General features: G+C 43.4%; 1 protein-coding gene across 2 annotated transcripts in view; it reads left to right on the plus strand.

The window, feature by feature from the left end:
- PBDC1 (polysaccharide biosynthesis domain containing 1) overlaps window positions 1-22,014 on the plus strand; it is a 62,955-nt gene extending 40,941 nt beyond the window's left edge. For both annotated transcript variants that reach the window (XM_079765130.1, XM_079765131.1), the window contains 4 exons: window positions 8,915-8,974; window positions 9,482-9,622; window positions 18,622-18,733; window positions 21,529-22,014. In XM_079765130.1, the coding sequence (XP_079621256.1) occupies window positions 8,915-8,974; window positions 9,482-9,622; window positions 18,622-18,733; window positions 21,529-21,725 (510 nt within the window). In that variant the 3' untranslated portion in view covers window positions 21,726-22,014. The remainder of the gene's footprint in view (window positions 1-8,914; window positions 8,975-9,481; window positions 9,623-18,621; window positions 18,734-21,528) is intronic.
- Window positions 22,015-22,315: the final 301 nt, after the last annotated feature.

Consider the following 22,315-nt stretch of genomic DNA (forward strand, 5'->3'; position numbering starts at 1 on the left):
TTATTGCTTCAAATAGGTTTTCAATATCTTGCTCTCTCTTTTCTTCCGGCACCCCATAATTATGATATTGGTATGCTTGAAGTTGTCCCAGAGGCTCCTTACACTATCTTCATACTTTTGGATTCTTTTTTCTTTTTGCTTTTCAGGTTGGGTGTTTTTTTGCTTCATCGTATTTCAAATCATTGACTTGATTTTTGGATCCTCTAGTCTGCTGTTGAATCCCTGTATATTATTCTTTATTTCAGTCAGTGTATGCTTAATTTTGACTGGTCCTTTTCCTTTTTTTTTTTTTTTTTTGGCATTCTCACTTAGATCCTAGAAGGTCTCACTAAGTTCCTCGGAGGTTTTTAGAAGATTCTTTTTAAAAAATTTTTATTATTATTTTTTACTATTGTTTTAAGTATTAAAATTCATAGTACGTAGTCTCCTTTTTTCCCCCAATTTACCTTCCCCCAGCCTCCCCTACCTCCTGGCACATGCCCTCACCCCTCTCCCAGTGTCTTGCATCCATTGGTTATGCTTATATGCATGCATACAAGTCCGGTTGATATTTTACCTCCCCCCCCCTCCCCACACACATACACACACTCCCCAGTCTTCCTGCTGTTGTTTGACAGTCTGTTTGATGCTTCTCTGCCTCTGTATATTTTTGTTCATCAGTTTAAAATGTTTTTTATTATCCATAAATGAGTGAGATCACGTATTTTTCTTTCATTGGCTTATTTCACTTAGCATAATGCTCTCCAGGTCCATCCATGAGATGTTACAAATGGTAAGAATTCTTTCTTTTCTATAGCAGCTCAGTATTGCATTGTGTAGATGTACCACAATTTTCTAATCCACTCATCTGCTGATGGGCATTTAGGCTGTTTCCAAATCTTAGCTATGGTGAATTGTGCTGCTATGAACATAGGGGTACATATATCCTTTCTTATTGGTGTTTCTGTTTTCTTGGGATATATTCCTAGAAGTGGTATTACTGGGTCAAATGGCAGTTCCATTTTTAGTTTTTTGAGGAAATGCCATACTGTTTTTCACAGTGGCTGCACCAGTCTGCATTCCGGCCAGCAGTGCATGAGGGTTCCTTTTTCTCCCCATCCTCTCCAGCACTTGTCATTTGTTTATTTGTTGATAATAGCCATTTTGTCAGGTGTGAGGTGGTACCTCGTTGTTTTGATTTGCATCTCTTATATAATTAGTAACTTGGAGCATGTTTTCATATGTGTCTTGGCTTTCTGAATGTCCTCTTTCAAAAAGTGTCTATTTAGGTCCTTTGCCCATTTTTTGATTGGGTTGTTTATCTTCCTTTTGTTAAGTTGTATGAGTTCTCTGTAACTGTTCGACATTAAAACCTTATCAGAGATAATATTGGCAAATATGTTCTCCCATGTGGTGGGCTTTCTTGTAGTTTTGCTGATGGTTTCTTTTGCTGTGCAAAAGCTTTTTATTGTGATGTAGTCCCATTTGTTTATTTTCTCCTTAGTTTCCATTGCTGTATCGTTAAATATATCGCTACGACAAATGTCTGCTATTTTACTGCCTATGGCTTCTTCTAAGGTTTTTATGGTTTCTCATCTTATGTTTAACTCCTTTATCCATTTTGAGTTTATTTTTGTGTATGGTGTAAGTTGGTGGTGTAGTTTCATTTTTTTGCAAGTATCTGTCCAGTTTTCCCAACACCATTTATTGAAGAGACTGTCTTGACTCCAGTGTATGTTCATGCCTCCTCTGTCAAATATTAATTGAGCATAATGGCTTGGGTCTTGACTCCATTGTATGGTCTTGCCTCCTTTGTCAAATATTAATTGAGCATAATGGTTTGTGTCAATTTCTGGGTTCTCTTTTCTGTTCTACTCGTCTATATGTCTGTTCTCGTGCCAGTACCAGGCAGTTTTGAGAACAGTGGCTTTGTAGTGTAGCTTGATATCTGGTATTGTGATCCCTCCAAAATTGTTCTTCTTTCTCAAGATTGCTGCAGCTATTTGGGGTCTTTTTTTTTATTCCAGATGAATTTTTGGAGAATTTGTTCTAGGTCTTTGAAGTATGCCGTTCATATTTTAAAGAGGATTGCATTTAATTTATAGATTGCTTTGGGTAGTATGGCCATTTTAATGATGTTGATTCTACCAATCCATGAACATGGTATATTCTTCCATTTTTTCATTTCTCCCTCTCTTTTTTCAGCATTCTGAAATATTCTGAATACAGGTCCTTTATCTCCTTGGTTAAGTTTATTCTGTGGTATCTTAATTTTTTTTGTTGTAATGGTAAATTGGATTGCTCTTTAAATTTTTCTTTCTGTGAGTTCCTTATTGGTGTATAGAAAAGCCATAGACTTTTGGGTGTTAACTTTGTATCCTGTTACATTGCCTAATTCATTTATTAGGTTTAGTAGTTTTTTGATGGAATCTTTGGGTTTTTCTATGTAGAATATCATGTCATCTGAAAATAAGAACAGTTTTACTTCTTCTTTTTCAATTTGGATGCCTTTTATTTCTTCTTCTTCTTGTCTGATCGCAATGGTTAATACTTCCAGTACTATGTCGAACAGGAGTGGTGAGAGTGGGCATCCCTGTCTTGTTCTTGTTCTTAGGGGAAATGGTTTTAGTTTTTGTCCATTGAGTATGATGTTGGCTGTGGGTTTGTCATATGTGGCTTTTATTATGTTGAGGTATGATCCTTCTATTCTTACCTTTTGAGGGTTTTTATCAAGAATTGGTGTTGGATTTTGTCAAATGCTTTTTCTGCATCAATGGATATGATTATATGGTTTTTTATCTCTCAGTTTGTTTATATGGTGTATCACATTTATTGATTTGTGGATATTGTACCATCCTTGCATCCCTGGGATAAATTCCACTTGGTCATGTTGTATGAATCTTCTAATGTATAACTGGATTCGATTTGGTAGAATTTTTTTGAGGATTTTGGCGTCTATGTTCATGAGGGATATTGGCCTGTAATTCTCTTTCGTTTTGTTGTCTTTATCTGGTTTTGGGATTAGGGTAATGCTGGCTTCGTAGAAAGAGCTTGGAAGTGCTCCTTCTTCTTGAATTTTTTTGAATAGTCTGAGGAAGATAAGTTTTATTTCTTCTTTGAATGTTTGATAAAACTCCCCTGTGAAGCCGTCTGGTCCAGGGCTTTCGTGTGTTGGAAGTTTTTTGTTTACTGCTTAATTTTCCTCCATAGTTATTGGCCTATTCAGATTTTTTTGTTCATCATGGTTGTGTTTTGGAAGGTCGTATTTTTTTTTAGGAATATGTCCATTTCTTCAAGGTTTACCAGTTTGTTGGAGTAGAGTTGCTCATAGTATTTTTTTTTTTTATGATTTTTCGTATTTCTCTGGGGTCTTGTTATTTCACCTCTTTTGTTTCTGATTTTGTTTCTTTGGGTCCTCTCTCTTTGCTTCTCGGTGAACCTGGCTAGAGGTTCATCAATCTTGTTTATCCTTTCAAAGAAGCAGCTCTTGTTAGTTTCATTGATATTTTTTTTTTGTGTGTGTGTGTGTTATGTCCTTTATTTTTGCTCTGATCTTAGTTTTTCCTTCCTTGTGCTCACTCTGGGCTTTTCTTGTTGCTCCCTTTCTAATTCTTCAAGTTGCAGAGTTAGATGTTTTATTATCAGTTTTCTTTCCTTTTTTTTTTTTTTTTGAGGTTGGCCTGTAATGCTATGAACTTCCCTCTCAGTACTCTTTTCATTGTGTCCCAATGATTTTGGATTGTAGTGTTTTCATTGTTTTTTGTTTCCAGGATGTGTTTTATTTCTTCTTTGATGTCTTTGGTAACCCCCTCATTGTTTAATAGTGTGCTATTCAGCCTCCAAGTGTTTGACTTGTTTTGATTGTTTTTACTATAGTTGATTTCTAATTTTATGCCATTGTGATCTGAGAAGATGCTTGATATAATTTCAGTCCCCTTGAGTTTGGAGAGACTTTGCCTGTGTCCCAATATGTGGTCTGTCTTTGAAAATGTCCCATGTGCGCTTGAGAAGAATGTATATTCTGTAGTCTCGGTTGGAATGTTCTAAAGATGTAGATTAAGTCCAACTGATCTAGTGAGTTGTTTAGGAATGATGTTTCTTTGCTAATTTTTGTCTAGAGGATTTATCCAGTGATGTTAATCGGGTATTAAAGTCTCCTACTCTGATTGTGTCGCTTTCAATCTCACCCCTGATACCTTCTAGAATTTTTTTTTTATGTATTTGGGTGCTCCTGCATTGGGTGCATATATATTTACCAGAGTCATATCCTCTTGTTGTACCGTTCCCTTTGAATTATTAAGTGGCCTTTCTTGTCTCTTGTTATAGTCTTCACTTTGAGGTTTATTTTGTCAGATATAAGTATTGCTACCCCAGCTTTTTTTTTTTTTCATTTCCATTTGCCTGATAGATATTTTTCCATCCCTTCACTTTCAGTCTGTGTGAGTCCCTTGTTCTGAGGTGGGTCTCCTGTAAACAGCATTTTTTGGGTCATGTTTTCTTATCCCTTTACTCACTTGATGTCTTTTGTTTGGAGCATTTAATCCATTTACGTTTAATGTTATTATTGATAGGAACTTGTTTGTAGCCATTTCTGTATTTCATGCCTGTCTTCCTTCCTCCCTTTCTATTTCTTCTTTTTACAGCATTCCCTTTAGCATTTCTTTCATTGCTGGCTTGGTAGTGATAAATTCCCTTAGTCTTTTTTTGTGTGTTAAGCTCCTGATTTCCCCTTCAATTTTGATTGATAGTCTTGCTGGATTCTTGGATTCAGTCCTTTGCTTTGCCTCACTTTGTATACCTCCTTCCATTCCCTTCTAGCTTGATGTGTTTCTTTTGAGAAATCATTTGATAATCTGATGGGGGCTCCTTTGTAGGTAACTCTCTCTCTCTCTCTTGGAGCCTTTAAGATTCTCTCTTTGTTGTTAACATTTGCCATTGTAATTATGACGTGTCTTTGTGTGGGTCTTTTGGTATCATCTTGCTTGGGACTCTCTGTACTTTTGTAACATTTTCTTCCCTATATCAGGGAAGTTTTCTGTCATTATTTCTTCAAATAGATTTTCTAATCCTTGCTGCTCTTCTTGTCCTTTTGTCAGCCCTATTGTACGTATGTTACTTTGTTTTGCATTGTCCCAAAGCTCCCTTAGCTCTCCTCCTGTTTTTAAAATTTTTCTTCCAGTTGCTGTTCAGATTTGGCTTGTTTCTGTACCTTATATTCTAACTCACTAATTCATTCCTCTGCTTTTTCTAGTCTGCTGTTGAAACCTTCCATGGTGTTTTTGATTGTAGGTATATCACTTTTTATTTCTTCCTGGATTTTGCATAGGTTGTTGATTTTCTCGTCCATGCAGTGTATGAACTGCATGACCATTACTCTGAATTTTTTTCTGTCATTTTGCATGCCTCGGTTTCACTTATTTCCTTTCTTGGCAATGCCTCCTTTTCTTTCCTCTGGGGATTATTTTATTGTCTCCCTATTCTATCACCAGAAGGTTCAAATGTTGAGTTGTGGGGATCAATGTTGTATGCATTGGGAGCTTCGCACCCCCCAAGTGTCACTGAAGAACTCCCACCCCAAGATGTGTGGCTGTCATGGGTTAGTGGGAACCAGGCTTGCTCAGGATCAGAGTCACCAGTGCTTTTGTGGCTTCATGTGTGCACCTAGAATCAGGGACCCCTCCTGTGCCATGCAGAAACAGAGACCCTGCTCGCACATGCCCAAACTCAGAGTCCCCTAGCGCATGTCAGGGGTCAGAGACCCCCTGTGCCCACCCCAAGAATCGAGTATCAGAGTGTCTGTTGCTTGGTACAGTCTCCTGCCAAGAATCAGGGTCCCTGTGTGCACATGCGCCAAGAATTGGAGTCACTGGCTCTTAGTGTGAATGCACTGGGAATCAGGGATCCCAGGCGAGCAGGATGAGAAACAGCAAGTTACTGGTGCTCAGTTCTGCCTCTTGTGAAGAGAATCAGGGTCCCTGATTCTTGCGGGACCGGGTTGCCCAGTCGCCCTGTCAGCAGGAGGTCCACTCCTGTTCTGAGGAAAACAGCCTTCGGTGTGTGCTTTCCCTGAATTGAAGTTAGGTGGCACTGTCGCCCTGTGGGGTTGGTCGCGGGAAACAGACTCCCTGAGTTCGAGCTCCCAGGCTCAAATTCAGTGCAGCTTCCTGTGTGGGCGCGGGGTCTGGTAACGTGGGTGTGAACTGTGGGAGACAAACTCCCTGTGTCCATGCACCGAGGCTCAAATTCAGCGCAGCCACCCTGTGTGGGCATGGGGTCTGGTCGCGGGAAACTCCCCAAGATAACGTGCCCAGGCTCAAATTCAGGTAGAACTGCTGCTGTGTGTGGGCAGGAGGCCTGTTTGCGTGGAGAGGGTCTTGCAGTTCCTATGCCACTGCCGTGGGCCAGCGGGGAGGGGGATTGGCTCTGTGACTCACAGAAATCTGCGGCCGGGGTGCCTGGAGTCTAGGTGTCTGTGGGTCTACAGCTGTGGTCGCAGGTCTTTTACCCGAGTGGCTATAGGGTTCCGATTTACGACTGAGAACAAATTAGGTAGTGGCAAGGCTAGGATTCTAGTCTCAAGCAGTTCTGTTCTTCAAGATGGTGTGGTCTCTGTGCTGGCGTTGTCCTGGTGTGGGGCTGGGACTCCTTGCTCCTCCAGGCAGCCTCTGCAGAGGCAATCTCCCTCCCAATTAAAAAACGTCACACCTGGGTGATGGACCAGCCCATTCTGCGTCTCCGCACCTGCTATGAGTCTCATTGCATTTTCTTCTTTACCTCTCTATTTGTAGTACTTCCACTCAGCCAGCTTTCCCACGGTTCTATATTTTAGTTGTAATTTTGATATGGTTGTGGGAGGCAGCAAGTACAGGCGTTTACCTATGCCGCCATCTTGGTTCCTCCAAGGGCCTTTCTTATAATGTTGGCTTGGTGATGATGTACTCCTTTAGCCTTTTTTTTTTGTCCGGGAAGTTCTTTATTTGACCATCTATTTTGAATAATAGCCTTCCTGGATATAGTAATCTTGGTTTTAGAGACTTGCTTTCATGTTATTACTTTTTGGCCTGTAGGATTTCTGATGAGATGTCAGGTGTCAGCCTTATTGGAGCTCCTTTGTAGGTAATCGTTTTCTTTTCTCTTGTTGCCTTTAAGATTCTCTCTTTGTCTTTAATTTTTGGCTTTTTAATTATGATGTGTCTGGGTGTGGGCTTGTTTGGGGTTCTCTGTGCCTCCTGAACTTGTGTGACTTTTTCCTGTATCAGGTTAGGGAAATTTTCTTCCATTATTCTTCAAACACCTTCTCTATGCCTTTCTCCCTTTCTGCCTCTTCTGGCACACCTGCTATTCTTATATTGTTATGTTTCACATTGTCTCACATCTCCCTTAAGCTGTTCTCCTGTTTTTTAATTGTTTCTTTTTCTGGTTTTCTGATTGAGTGATATTTTCAACTCTGTCTTCTAATTCACTGATTTGATCCTCAGCTTCCCCTAATCTGCTGTGTATTCCTTCCAATGTGTTCTGTATTTGTGCTATGTCATTCTTTATTTTTGTTTTCATAGATATTATATCTTTCCTCATGTTGTTGAGCATCTTTATCATCATTATTTTGAAATCTGTATGAGATAATTTCTTTTTTTTAGTATACTTTTATTCATTTCATAGAGGAAGGGAGAGGGAGAGAGATAAAAACATCAATGATGAGAGAGAATCATTGATTGGCTGCCTCCGGCACTCCTTTTACTGGGGATTGAGCCCATTTCCTGGGCATGTGGCCTTAACCACAATCTAACCCAGGACCCTCATTCTGCAGGCTGACACTCTATCCACCGAGCCAAACCAGCTAGGGATGAGATAAATTTCTTATCTCCATTGTATTTTGCTCTTCTTCTTGAGAATTCTCTTGTTCTTTCATTTGGGGGTTGTTTCTTTATCTTCTCATTTTGGCTGCTTGTTTGGGCATGTGACTCTGTATGATTTGCGAAGTCTCTCAATATCTGGTACAGGAGAGTGTCAAACGCTGTTTCTGACTAGTTAGATCAGACAGACTTATAGCCTCCAGAAACTGCCTCTGTCTACAGACTGATAGGATTTTGTCTTGATTGCCCCCAGGCAATCATCCACAGGCATGGCAAGAATTTTTTTCAACAGGGTAGAGCAGTTGCTTCTGTCTGGAGACTAACTTATTCTCAGTCTCTTAATGGGCCTGAGCAACTTTGCACTGCGGGGGGGGGGGGGGGGGGGGGAGAGGGTGTTTTCCAATAGGTGGATCAACTGTCTTCCCCCCAGGCAAGGTTGCCTGTATAGCAAATGTCTGCATGAGAAAGATGATCTCTGCAGCATGAGCGAATGACTTGGCACAGGAAACGGGGTGTCTGCTTTCTAAGCTCTAACCTCAGAGCCTCCTATCCTGACTTCTGCTTACACAGCTCCAGTCCATTCTGCCCTTCCTCTGCCACAGCACAGGTGAGTGTCCACAGGAAATTTTGTGCATTGGCCCTTGTAGAGAGGACCTGCATTTCCAACTGTCTCTCCCTGGCTGACAGCGACCCTGCTGCTTTTCAAAGCCAGATGTTATGTGGGTATCCTTCTCAGTTCTGGTGTTCTCTGCTTGGGGGCCCAGCTTGGGGATTAGACCCCAGAGTTCTCAGTGGCATCCCCCCACAGCTGAGATATCTCTCCAGAACTTTAGTTGCTGTCTGTGGAAGCCTGGCCAGCCCTTTTTGTGCCTCCACCCCTCCTCTCAGTCTTTATGCAGTCTCTACTTTCCATCTTTGGTTATCAGGGTTCTCTCTAGTGAATCTTCTGGTGATTATTCAGGAAGTTTTTCTGTATTTTAGTTGTAATTTCCATTTGGCCCTGGGAGCATGTTCGTGCAGCAGCTACTTACTCTGACGCTATTTTTAATGTCCCTGACCTGTCATTTTTTACTCCTTTGCAGCCTGATATTGAAATGGCATGGGCCATGAGAGCAATGCAGCATGCTGAAGTCTACTACAAGGTGAGTTGTCTGTCATCATTATTAAGCAGAATTAAACATGTACTGTTTGATTTTCTGCTAATCACTATTCTCAGCAATGTAAACAATTGTGTTTTGGAGATAATTTTTATTACTGTAAGATCTTACCTACAGAGAACAGGGGTGTGGAAGTGAATTTTGTCTTGATAATGAGGAGTTGAGCTTCTTTTCCCATATTTCTGTTGCTAACTGAGAAAAGGGTGCTGGGCCCATAGTAGGCACTTAATAAATACTTGTTGACTGAATGGATGAACAACAGAGGGCAATAGCCAGGCAGTGCCAAAGCCAAAAGTATCTGAATTGGTGAAATGGACTGTAGGGTATTATGACCCTTTAAAACTATCGCATGATTTCATCTCAAACCTAAGCTGTTTATATACTTCCTAATGAACTCTTCTGCCCTGAAAACCGTAAGTTTTTTGAGGAAGGGGGAATAGAAGTGTAGTAAATTAGAGACTAGCATATGTATGTTGTCTTATTGTCTGGCAGCTGATTTCATCAGTTGACCCACAGTTCCTGAAACTCACCAAAGTGGATGACCAAATCTATTCTGAATTTCGGAAAAATTTTGAGAAACTCAGGATAGATATATTGGATCCAGAAGAACTTAAATCAGTATCAGCTAAAGAGGTAAGAATTCTCTCTCTTAAATATTGCCTAGCATCTGACCAACAATTATTGATGATGAATACATTTTTATACATTTAAAACTGGAGGGGAGTGTTTTAAGGAAAGTAAATAAAGAATCAGGGCTCTTATGTAGTCATCAACCAATAAGTAAGTTATGAAATGACTGTTTTTTTGGTTTATGTTTTTTTATATGTTCATTGAGTCTATTTTTCTACCTTTTGGACTTGGTCATTTGATTCCTAACCACCCAGCCCTTTCAAGAGAGGAGGAATAAATTTACCTGTGAGTAGTTTAACCAGAATACTTGGAAGGAAGATTGGCAAATAGGGTACAGGGAGGTGTTTGGATTCTCTGGATTTAAGTTGACATTATCACAGGCCATGCTAAAATTTGTGTTTCTCATTGTTTACTTGATTAGCTTGTACTTTTATAGAGCACTGTCTATATCATAAAAGGCTTGTTGTCGTGATGCTGTTATGGCATCATGACCAAATGAGCAGCGGCTCTCGCAGTGTGTGGATAGGTGGGGCGCGTGTGGGTGGGCGGGGCTGCGACGTTGCCAGGCACACGCGGGTGGGCAGGGACTTGATGCTGCATACCCGCGGGCGCTGACAGGGACTGGCCCCGTGGGGTGGGACTCTGGGACTCAGGGGAGTCCCCCAGCGCTGGCTCTCCGCAGGCTCTCCAGGGGTCGTAGGGTGAAGAAGGCGCAGGGGATGGGCGTCAGGCAGGCGGGGGTGGGGAGCGCGGCGCGGGTCCCCAGGTGGCGAGCGGAGGTGTTCCTGCTGGGGGCGGGGGGGGGGGGGTGGTGGTGGTGGGAGGGGCGGGGGCACACGCGACCTGTGGCGGCGGAAGGCGGCACACAGGGGAAGGGCGCAGGCTGGGAGAGGAATTGAGGCCCAAGGTAAAAGCTGTTACTAAGGGAATGAGCCAAACGGTTCAGAGCAGCCTAGGCTCTACCAGCCAGGCACAAATGAGCTCGTGAGGCCCACCGCAGCTGGCGGCGGGCGCAGCAAAACAAACCCAATGGGGTGGGCGGGGCTGCACGATTTCGCACACTGGGCTTTTAGTAACTCTTATAATTGGAAAAAATTTTCACTGAGAGTAGGCTCTTGGCTGATGAAGAATATAAACTTTTAACTCTTATAAGGATGTTAATTGATCTTTGGAAAATTGCTTCTATTGAATAGACTTCTTTCTTACAATTTAACTTTGTGACTTTGGGCCAAATTCCCTCCTCCTTTGTCTTATTTGTGCTTCAGTGGGGATGAATAGTCATTTAGCCAATAACTAAAAACTCCAATAACTAAAAACTCTATTTTGCCCTAGCCGTTTGGCTCAGTGGCTATAGCGTCGGCCTGCAGGCTAAAGGGTCCTGGGTTCGATTCCAGTCAAGGGCACGTATCTTGGTTGCAGGCTCAATCCCCGGTTCCTAGTTGAGGCTCTGTTCGAGGCTCTGTTCCTGGTAGAGGCTCGTGTGGGAGGCAACCAATTAATATGTCTCTCTCATGTCAATGTTTTTCTCTGTCTCTCCCCCTCCATTTCACTCTCTCTTAAAAAAAAAAAATCAATGGAAAAAATATCCTAAGGTGAGGATTATTGAAAATAAGAAATCAAATTTTGGTTCTGTAGTAAAGGATCTAAGTACTTTGTCAGGTAAAATTATTGTTCATGTTGGGAAATATCAGTCTAAAGACACAATAGGTAGCATATAAATTTGTTGCTAATGAAACAAGCAGTCAGCCCTAGCCGGTTTGGCTCAGTGGATAGAGCATTGGCCTGCGGACTGAGGGTCCCAGGTTCAATTCCAGTAAAGGTCACATGCCCGGGTTGTGGGCTTGATCCCCATTAAGGGGCGTGCAGGAGGCAGCCAATCAATGATTCTCTCTCATCATTGATCTTTCTATCTCTCCCTCTCCCTTCTCTGAAATCAATAAAAATATATTTAAAAAAGAAAAACAAGCAATCAGCTCAAACCTAGTCTTTTTTACTATGGTTATTTTCCTTACTGAGAAAGTGGTTCTGACTTCACCAGCCTCCTGCATTAGTTAGATAAGGCATCTTTGTTTATGTGATGTATCACGTTTATTGATTTGTAAATATTATACCATCCTGCGTCTATGGACTAAACCCCACTTGGTCATGGTATATGATCTTTTTAATATATTGATGGATCCGATTTGCTAATATTTTGTTGAGGATTTTATTTATTATTTAAATATTTTTATTGATTTTAAAGAGGAAGGGAGAAGGAGAGAATGATAGGAACATCAATGGTGAAAGAGAAACATTGGCCCCAGCCAATTTGGCTCACTTTATCAGTGGATAGAGTGTCAGCCTGCAGTCCAAAGGGTCCTGGGTTTGATTCTGGTCAAGGGAATGTACCTTGGTTGCAGGCTCCTCCCTGGGCCAGGCCCTGGTCAGGGCTCTTGCAGGAGGCAACCAGTCAATGTGTTTCTCTCACATTGATGTTTCTCTCTTGTCAAGGGCACATGCCCTTGACACATTGATTGGCTTCTGTCTCTTCTAATCTCCCTAAAAATCAAAGGAAAAATATCCTTGTGTGAGGATTAACAACAACAACAAAATGAGAATCATTGATAGGCTCCCTTCTGCATATCTGGGGATCGAACCCACAATTCTTGCATGTGCCCTGCCCAGGAATCGAACTATGGCCTCCTGTTTCATAGGTCAATGCTCAACCAGTGAGCCACACCAGCCAGGCTTGTTGAGGATTTTAGCATCTATGTTCATCAGGGATATTAGCCTGTAATTCTCTTTGTAGTGTATTTTTCTGGTTCTGGAATTAGGATAATGCTGGTCTCCCTCATAAAAAGAGCTTTGAAGTGTTCCTTCCTCTTGAATTTTTTGGAATAGTTTGAGGAGTACAGGTGTTAGTTCTTTGAATGTTTGGTAAAACTGCCCTGTGAAGCCATCAGGACCAGCGCTTTTGTTTGCTGGGAGTTTTTTTGATTACTGCTTCTATTTCCTCAGTTGCTATTGGCCCATTCAGGTTTTCTGAATCTTCCTGATCCAGTTTTTGGAGATTGTATTTTTCTAGGAATTTGTCCATTTCATCCACATTGTCCAGCTTGTTGGCATATAGTTATTCAGAGTATTTTCTTACAAGCCTTGGTATTTCTGTGGTGTCAGTTGTTACTTCACAACTTTCATTTTTGATTTTATTTATTTGGGTCCTCTTTGTATCTTTTAAAAATTTTTTTAAAATATATTTTTATTGATTTCAGAGAGAGGAGGAGAGGAGAGATATAGAAACATCAATGATGAGAGAAAATCATTGATTGATTTTCACCTGCACGCCCACTAATGGGGATCGAGCCCGCAACCCGGGCATGTGCCCTTGACAAGAATCGAACCTGGGAGCCTTCAGTCCACAGGCCGATGCTCTGTCCACTGAGCCAGATCAGCTATGGCTCTCTTTGTTTCTTGATGAGTCTGGCTAGCAGTTCATCAAGCTTGTTTATCCTTTCAAAGAACCAGTTCTTGGTTTCATTGATTTTTAAAAAAATTTTTTTTAGTCTCTATGTCATTTATTTGTGCTTTAGTCTTTTTTAAAAATACATATTTAAAAATGTTTTAAATTGATTTTGAGGGAGAGGGAGAGGGAGAGGGGTAGAGAGATAGAAACATTGATGACAGAGGAACATCATAAATCGGCTGCTTCCCGTATGTCCCCCACTGGAGATCAAGCCCACTACCCAGGCATGTTCCCTGACCGGGAACTGAACTGGCAAACTCTTGGTTCCTGGCTCGAAGCTCAACTGCTGAGCCACAAAGGCAGGGCTCTGCTCTAACCTTTATTATTTTCTTCCTTCTACTTACTCGGGGCTTTTCTTGTTGTCCTCTTTCTAGTTATTTAAGTTGTAGGGTTAAATAGTTTAATATTAATTTCTCTCTCTCTCTCTCTCTCTCTCTCTCTCTCTCTCTCTCTCTCTCTCTCTCTCTCTGATGTAGGCTTGTAGTGCTATGAAATTTCCTCTCAAGATTGCTTTTGCTGTGTCCCAGAGATATAGGGGTGTTGTATGTTCATTTTCATTTGTTTTCAGGAAGTTTTTGATTTCTTTCTTGATCTCATTGGTAACCTATTTATTGTTTAATAACATGCTATTTAGCCACCATGTGTATGAATATTTCTGGGTATTTTTACTGTAGTTGATTTCTCATTTCATTCCACTGTATTCTGAGAAGATGCTTGATATGATTTCAATTTTCTTGAACTTGTAGGGACTTGTTTTGAGTTCTGACATGTGATCTATCTTTGTGAATGATCCATGTGCACTTGAGAAGAATGTGTATTCTGCAGCTTTGGGGTGAAATGTTCTATACATGTCAATTAAATCCATCTGATCCAGTGTGTCCTTTAGAGTCACTGTTTCTTGTTAATTTTTTGTCTGGAAGATCTATCCAGTAAAGTCAGTGGGGTTTTAAAGTCCCCTACTATGACTTTATTGTTGTCAGTTTCTCCCTTAAAGTCCTGTAAAAGTTGTTTTATATATTTGTGTGCTCCTACATTGGGTGCATATATGTTTAATAGGGTTATATCCTCTTGTTGGATCAGTCCTTCTAGTCTTAATATATAAAAACCCTGGGTCATAACGACCAGTAACAACCGGAGGCTGACCAACCAGAAGTCAGTGCTGGCCCCACCCCCAAGCAAGCAGTAAGGGGCAATCAGGCAGGCAGGCAGAGAGGGCTAGGGGTGATCAGATAGGCAGACCAGTGGTTAGGGGTGATCAGGTAGGCAGGCAAGTAGTTAGGGGAGATCAGGTAGGCAGACAGCCCCTCGCTGGGCTGGCTCCACCCCCAAGCAAGTGGTTAGGAGCAATCAGGCAGGCAGGCAGAGTGGTTAGGGGTGACCAGGTAGGCAGACCAGCAGTTAGGGGTGATCAGGTAGGCAGACAGCCCCTCGCAGGGCTGGCCCGCCCCCAAGCAAGTGGTTAAGGGCAATCAGGCAGTCAGGCAGAGTGGTTATAGGTGATCAGGTAGGCAGACCAGCAGTTAGGGGTGATCAGGTAGGTAGGCACGTGGTTGGGGCGATCAGGTAGGCAGACAGCCCCTCGAAGGGCTGGCCCCACCCCCCAGCAAAGAAAGAGGGAGGCCCAGGCCAGCCAAGCCATTGCACCCCAGCCTGTCGCCTGCAGAGGGAGGCCACCAGTGGCAAAGGAGGGGGTGCAGCGCTGCACAGATGGCAAGCAGTGGCAGCAGCGGGGGTGGGGCCAGCTGCCTGCAGCCCGGGGAAGGAAAGCCCCGATAGGCCCTGATCTCAGGCCAGGCCTAGGGTCCCTACCCGAGGGGTCCTGGATTGTGAGAGGGTGCAGGCCGGGCTGAGGGACCCGCTCCCCCCCCCCCCCAAGTGCATGAATTTTCATGCACCGGGCTTCTAGTATTATATAGTGACCTTTGTTGTCTCTTGTGATGGCCTTTGTTTTGAAGTCTATTTTGTCAGATAAGTGCATTGCTACCCCAGCTATTTTTTATTTTCTATTTGCATGGAAATTTTTTTTCTATCCCTTCACTCTCATCCTTTATGTGTCTTGTTCTGAGGTGGGTCTCTTGTAGATAGCATATAGTTGTATTATATATTTTTTATCCATTCAGCTATCCTATGTCTTTTGATTGGAGCATTTAATCCATCAACATTTAAGATTATTATCAAGAGGTACTTATTTATTGCCATTTTAATTCTGTATGCCTAGGTTTCTCTCTCTATTTCTTCTCATTATAGGAGTCCCTTTAGCAAAACTTTTAATGCTGACTTGATGGTGATAAACTCCTTTAGCCTTTTTTGTCTGGGAAGCTCTTTATGTCACCATCTATTTTGAATGATAGCCTTGCTAGATATAGTAATCTTTGTTTCAGATCCTTGCTTTTCATTACCTTGAGTACTTTATGCCATTCCCTTCTGGCCTGTAGAGTTTCTTATGAGAAATCGGGTGTCAGTCTTATGGGAACTCCTTTATAGGTAACACTAGTGGCCCAGAGCACGAAATTCATACATGGGGGTGTGTCCCTCAGTCCGGCCTGCACCCTCTCCAATCTGGAATCCCTTGGGGGCAGTTGGACATTCCTTTCACAATCCGGGACCATTGGCTCCTAATTGCTCGCCTGCCTGCCAGCTTGATCGCCCCCTAACCGCTCCCTTGCTGGTCTGATTGACGCCTAACTGCTCCCCTGCCAGCCTGATGGCCCACAACTGCCCTCCCCTGCCAGCCTGATCGCCCACAACTGCCCTCCTCAGCCAGGACCTGCCTCCTCCACGCGATGCGGCAGAGACGCCAGGACCGGCCTCCTCCGCGCTGTGCGGAGCCGCGGGACCCCCAGGCCTCAACACACGGAGCGGCCATTGGGCCCCGCCTCCACTGTGCCGTGAGGCCATCTTGTGGTGCCCATCTTGTGGCCATCTGGTGACGCCGTTGCACGCAAGGGCCACCTAGGCTTTTATTAGTATAGATATTGCTTTTCTCTCGCTGTCTTTAAGATTCTCTTTGTCTTTAATTTTTGGTATTTAATTGATGATGTGTCTAGGCGTGGGCCTGTTAGAGGTTTTCTTACTTGGGACTCTACGTGCCTTCTGAACTTGTGTTTCTTTTTCCTTCACCAGATTAGGGAAGTTTTCTGCCTTTTTTTCTTCAAACATGTTCTCTATTCCTTGCTCACTTTCCTTCTCGCCACTTTTATGTGAACTAGAGGCCCGGTGCACGAAATTCGTGCACGGAGGGGGGTTGTCCCTCAGCCCAGCCTGTACCCTCTCCAATCTGGGACCCCTCAAGGGATGTCCTAGGGATCGGGCCTAAACGGGCGGTCGGACATCCCTTTCACAATCTAGGACTGCTGGCTCCCAACTGCTTGCCTGCCTGCCTTCCTGATTGCCCCTAACCGCTTCTGCCTGCCAGCCTGATCACCCCCTAACCACTCTGCTGCCAGCCTGTTTGCCCCCAACTTCCCTCCTCTGCCGGCCTGGTCACCCCTAACTGCCCTCTCCTGCAGGGTTGATCACCTCCAACTTCCCTCCCTTGCAGGCCTGGTCCCTCTCAACTGCCCTCCCTTGCAGGCCGGGTGCCTCCCAACTGCCCTCTCATGCTGGCCATCTTGTGGTGGCCATCTTGTGTCCACATGGGGGCAGGATCTTTGACCACATGGGGGCAGCTATATTGTGTGTTGTAGTGATGATCAATCTGCACAGTACTCTTTTATTAGATAGGATAGAGGCCTGGTACAGGGGTGGGGGCCAGCTGGTTTGCCCTGAAGGGTGTCCCGGATCAGGGTTGGGTTCCCTTGGGGTATGGGGCGGCCTGAGCGAGGGGCCTGTGGTGGTTTGCAGGCGGGCCACGCCCCCTGGCAACACAAGCAGAGGCCCTGGTATCTGGAATTTATTTTCCTTTTACAATTGAAACTTTGTAGCCTGGAGCAGAGCCAAGCCTGGGGCTCCCTCCGCGGCGGTAGCCATTTGTGTTGGGGTTATAATTGAAACTTTGTTGCCTTAAGCGGGTGGGCCCGGCCAGGGTGTGTGGAAATATTTGCTTCCCCTGTTGCTGGCGGCAACCCTGGCCTGCTCTCTCAAGCTCCTTTCTGCTGCCATTTGTTTGAATTTGTTTACCTTCTATAATTGAAACTTTGTAGCTTGAGTGGAGGCTTAGGCCTGCAACGGCTGGCAGAAAGCTTGGCTTCCTCTGTTACCTCTAGGAAACCTTGCTCTCTGTGGCTGTAGCCATCTTGGTTTGGGTTAATTTGCATACTCGCTCTGATTGGATGGTGGGCGTGGCTTGTGGGTGTGTCGGAGGTATGGTCAATTTGCATATTTGTCTATTATTAGATAGGATACTGTTAAGTTTCATGGTTATCCACTGCTCCCTTAAGCTGTACTGTTTTAATTGTTTTTTCTTTTTCTCTGATTGCATGATTTTTTTTCTATCCTATCTTCTACTTCACTTATCTGATCCTCAGCTTTCCCTATTCTGCTGTGTTTTCATTCCACTATGTTCTTTATTGTTGCTATGTCATTCTGCACAGTTATTATATCTTTTCTTATGCCGTTGATCATCTTTGCCATCATTATTCTGAGCTCTATGTCTGATAAATTTTTTATCTCTATTTCATTTAGCTCTTCTGGAGAATTCTCTTGTTCTTCCTTTTTGGGGGTTGTTTTTATTTCCCCATTTTGTCTGTCTATTAGGTAGATGTGCTACGCCTCTAAATCTCTAGTGCAGAACAGCATCAAACTGTTTCTGACTAATTAGATTAAGCAAAGCCTTCTAGACCTGCCTCTGCCTGCAAACTGATTGGATTCAGTCTTGGGTAGCCTCAGGCAATGGTCCACAAGTGGGGCGAGAAGTTTTCCAACAGGATGTGTTAATTGCTTCTGCCTGGAGCTAATTGTTATTCTCAGTCTCTTAATGGGCCTCATAAACTCCACAGTGTGGAGCAAGGGGTTTTTCAGTATGGTTGGGTAACTGTATTCCCCCACAAGGCAAAGACTGCCTGGATAGCAAAGGTCTGCCTGAGAAAGATGTCCTCCACAGTGTGAGAGAATGACTCAGCACAGGAAACTGGGGTGTGTGCCCCATCCCTGGCTTCTGCTCACGTAGCTCCAGTCCACTCTGCCCTCCCTCTACTGGCTGCACACAAAATTTTGTGCTTTGGCCCTTTAAGAAGGTGCCTGACTCTCCTTGGCAGACAACAACCCTACTGTTTTTCATAGCCTGATGTTATGTGGGCACTTTTTTTCAGTTCTGGTGCTCTCTGCTGGGGGACCCAGCTTGGAGTTTAGACCCCAGAGTTTTTAGTGGCAACTCCCAATAGATGAGATATCTCTCTGGAACTTTAGCTGCTGTTTGTGGGAGCCTGGGGAGCACATTCTCGCCTCTGCCCTTCCCACCTGTCTCTATGCGGTTTCCACTTTCCTTCATTGTTTTTCAGGGATCTGTCCAGCTAGTCTGCAGTGGATTATTCAGGTGAGGCATCTTTTTTGCCTTTTTTAGAAGTGGAGGCCATTTTGTTTGAAGTTTGATGGGGTTATAGAAGACTTCAACTATGGTACTTTGCTGCGACTGGATTGTTCTCAAGGCTACACTGAGGAAAACACTATCTTTGGTGAGTTTCTTGCCTCTTGAATTGTTTCTGTATAAGGTGAATGGAAGATCTGACTTTACTGATGAATAGTTTATATTGATGGTTAATTTGGTGTCATCTTATTTGTTAGTAGTGGCCCAGTGCACGAATTCGTGCACATTGAAAGGAAATTAATTAGAATAAATATTTTAATATTACTATTCGCCCTTTCTCTATATGATAGAAGTGTCAACCAAATTCACGATCGACAATGACAGATGGAAACACACATGTGTGATTGGTGCCAGCGAGAGCTTTATATGTATCAAGCATGCACGAGTCAACTTAGCCTTTTATAGATATAGAACAAACTTAGACCTGCTTTCTTATTTAGCTAAACTTTTCCAACCCAGTGAAGCACCCCAACTTCTCTTTCAGGTAACCCCAACTTCTCTTTCAGCAACACAGCAGTAAATATCAACACAAAGCAGATTATTATTGTAGATCATGCAGGGAGAACAAGGGGTAAAATATTTAACTGCAGCAGTGTTTGACTATATTCTGTGCATTGAGAAAACCTGAAGTCACTTTCAAGGTCCACCATTTCTTCTTTTCAGTTGGGTCAAGTTTCTAAGCTTTCTAAATCTCCATTTTCTGGATAATGAATAGAAAATAGGATTCCATCAAGTCTCCTATCTACCTACTCCACGACTTCTGTGAGGATCAAATGAGATGAGGCATGGGAAAACACAGACATTTGGTTACAGTGTAAAGCGTTTTCACCTGGTCATAAAGCAAGTCATGTTCCTGGACTAAAGAAACTGTAAGGAGGCTAGTTGTAGCTAGGGAGAGGAAGCCTGGCATTGCTACGTGATGTCATTACCCAGTTGGAGGGAAGGACACTTAGCATATTAGCCTTTTATATATATATAGATATCTTTAAAGATTATGTTAACTCTCTGGCTGGTGTGACTCAGGTGTTGAGCATTGACCTATGAACCAGGAGGTCACGGTTTGATTTCTGGTTAGGGTACATACCCAAGTTTCAGGCTGAATCCCTGATGGTGGTGGTGTGCAGCAGGCAGCCAATTAGTGATTCTCTCTCATCATTGATATTTCTATTTCTTCTCCTTTTCTCTCTGAAATCAATAAAAACATATATTTTTTTAAAAGATCATGTGATTAACCTTTTGCACTCGGATGTCAAGTGTGACTCGACACGGTTAGCATCGGTAGCAGCTCTTTTTATACTCTTTGTATCAATAATTTGAAATGTAAAAAAATCCAAATAAATAAGTTTGTATGAAAAGACACTCCAGTTTTTTATTCTACTGCCGTGCTTTGTGAAATCTGGGGTATTTAAAAAATTAAATCCCGAGTAGAATAAAGAAATCGAGAAAAAAGCAAGCAAGTGCAAAGGGTTAATTCTTTTTATTTATAATTTCTTTATTGATTAAGGTATCACATATTTGTCCTCATCCCCCCATTCCCATCCCACACCCCTCCCCACACATGCCCCCACCCCCCTGTTGTCCTTAACCACTGGTTAGGCTCATATGCATGTACACAAGTCCTTTGGTTGATCTCTCCCCTTTACCCCAATGGGTTAATTCTTGTATAACTGTGAGATAAGATAGTTAAGTATTTTCAGCCTTATTTATTATAGGACTAGAGGCCCGGTGCATGAAATTCGTGCAAGGTGTGTGTGTGTGTGTGTGTGTGTGTGTGTGTGTTGTGTGTGTGTGTGTGTGTGTCCCTCAGCCCAGCCTGCACCCTGTCCAATCTGGGACCCTTTGAGGGATGTCCGACTGCCTGTGGGATCGGGCCTAAACGGGCAGTCGGATATCTCTCTTACAATCCAGGACTGCTGGCTCCTAATCACTTGCCTGCCTGCCTGCCTGATTGCCCCTAACCACTTCTGCCTGCCAGCCTGATCACCCGTAACCACTTCCCTGCCAGCCTAATCGACACCTAACTGCTCCTTTGCTGGCCCAATTGCCCCTAACTGCCCTCCCCTGCTGGCATGGTCACCCCTAAATGCCCTCCCCTGCTGGCCTGGTCACCCCTAAATACCCTCCCCTGCCGACCTGGTTGCCCCTAACCTCCCCTGCAGGTCTGGTCGCCCCCAACTGCCCTCCCCTGCAAGCCTGGTCATCCCTAACTGCCTCCTTTGCCAACCTGGTCGCCCCTAACTGCCCTCCTCTGCCAGCCTGGTCGCCCCCAACTGCCTCCCCTGCAGGCCTGGTCACCCCTAACTGCCCTCTCCTGCTGGCCCGGTCACCCCTAACTGCCCTCCCCTGCAAGCCTGGTCACCCCAACTGCCCTCCCTTGCAGGCATGGTCACTCCTAACTGCCCTCTCCTGCCAGTCCGGTCACCCCTATCTGCCCTCCCCTGCTGGCCTGGTCGCCCCCAACTGCCCTCCTCTGCCGGCCTGGCCATCCCTAACTGCCCTCCCCTGCAGGCCTGGTCCCCCACTAACTGCCCTCCCCTGCAGGCTTGATCCCCCCCAACTGCCCTCCCTTGCAGGCTTGGTCCCTCCCAACTGCCCTCCCCTGCTGGCCTGATCGCCCACAACTGCCCTTCCCTGCTGGCTATCTTGTGGTGGCCAATTTGTGTCCACATGGGGGCGGCCATCTTTGACCACATGGGGGTGGCCATCTTGTGTGTTGGACAATTTGCATATTACCTCTTTTTTATATAGGATTAAAATTTCACATCTCTGAAAATTATGATTATATTTGAATACTTTGCATGTTAGTTAAGGTTTGTCAATCGATTTCCAGTAGGTCTAGAAAAACTGTGACCAGGACAATAATAAATTCTATTCACTTTCCAGCTCCCAGGATACAATTTTTTGCCATTGAAATTGCTCGGAACCGCGAAGGCCATAACAAAGTAGTTTACACCAGTGTTCAAGACAAAGAAGAAGAGAAAGGAGCCAACAGAGGAGAAAAAGAGAAAACCAGCAAAGGAGGAGAAAAAGAAAATGAAGCCAACAAAGGAATCAACAAACATGGTGAAACATCTATGTAAGGTAGAAAGGGAAAAACACTCTAGAAACTGTGACTCAAGTGAGTCTACAAGTACCAAGATGTTACTTATACAGATCCTATGGTTAAATGTATGTTCTTGTTCAATTGAAGGAAATGTAGAAGGACATTTTTTTAAGCCTAATTATCAGGAGCTGCTCTGGTTGTTGGGTTGTATGAACTGGGTTAAAGACTATTTGTGGGGTCATAGTTGATTGTTTCTTGGTATATTTTTTCTTGGTTCTTCACTGGTCAAATAAGAAATTTTGTAAATAAATTTATTTTGGTTCTTATGACTGTCTATATCTGATTAAATTTTAAAAGGTATTTAAAATTTTTTGACACTTTAATCTCTATGCTATAGCGTATATAAAATGATCAATGCTTGTTTCTACTTAAAAATTTTTTAACAATTACAGTCAACATACAATACCATATTAATTTCACATGCACAGTACAATGATTAGACATTCATATAACTTAAGTAGCAGTCACTCAGACAAGTCCAGCACCAGTCTGTTACCAGACATAGCCATTACATTATTATTGACTACTAAAGGTCCGGTGCACGACATTCATGCACGGAGGAGGTTT

The sequence above is a fragment of the Cnephaeus nilssonii genome (genome assembly GCF_951640355.1).
Source record: "Cnephaeus nilssonii genome assembly, chromosome: X".
Lineage (NCBI taxonomy): Eukaryota > Metazoa > Chordata > Mammalia > Chiroptera > Vespertilionidae > Cnephaeus > Cnephaeus nilssonii.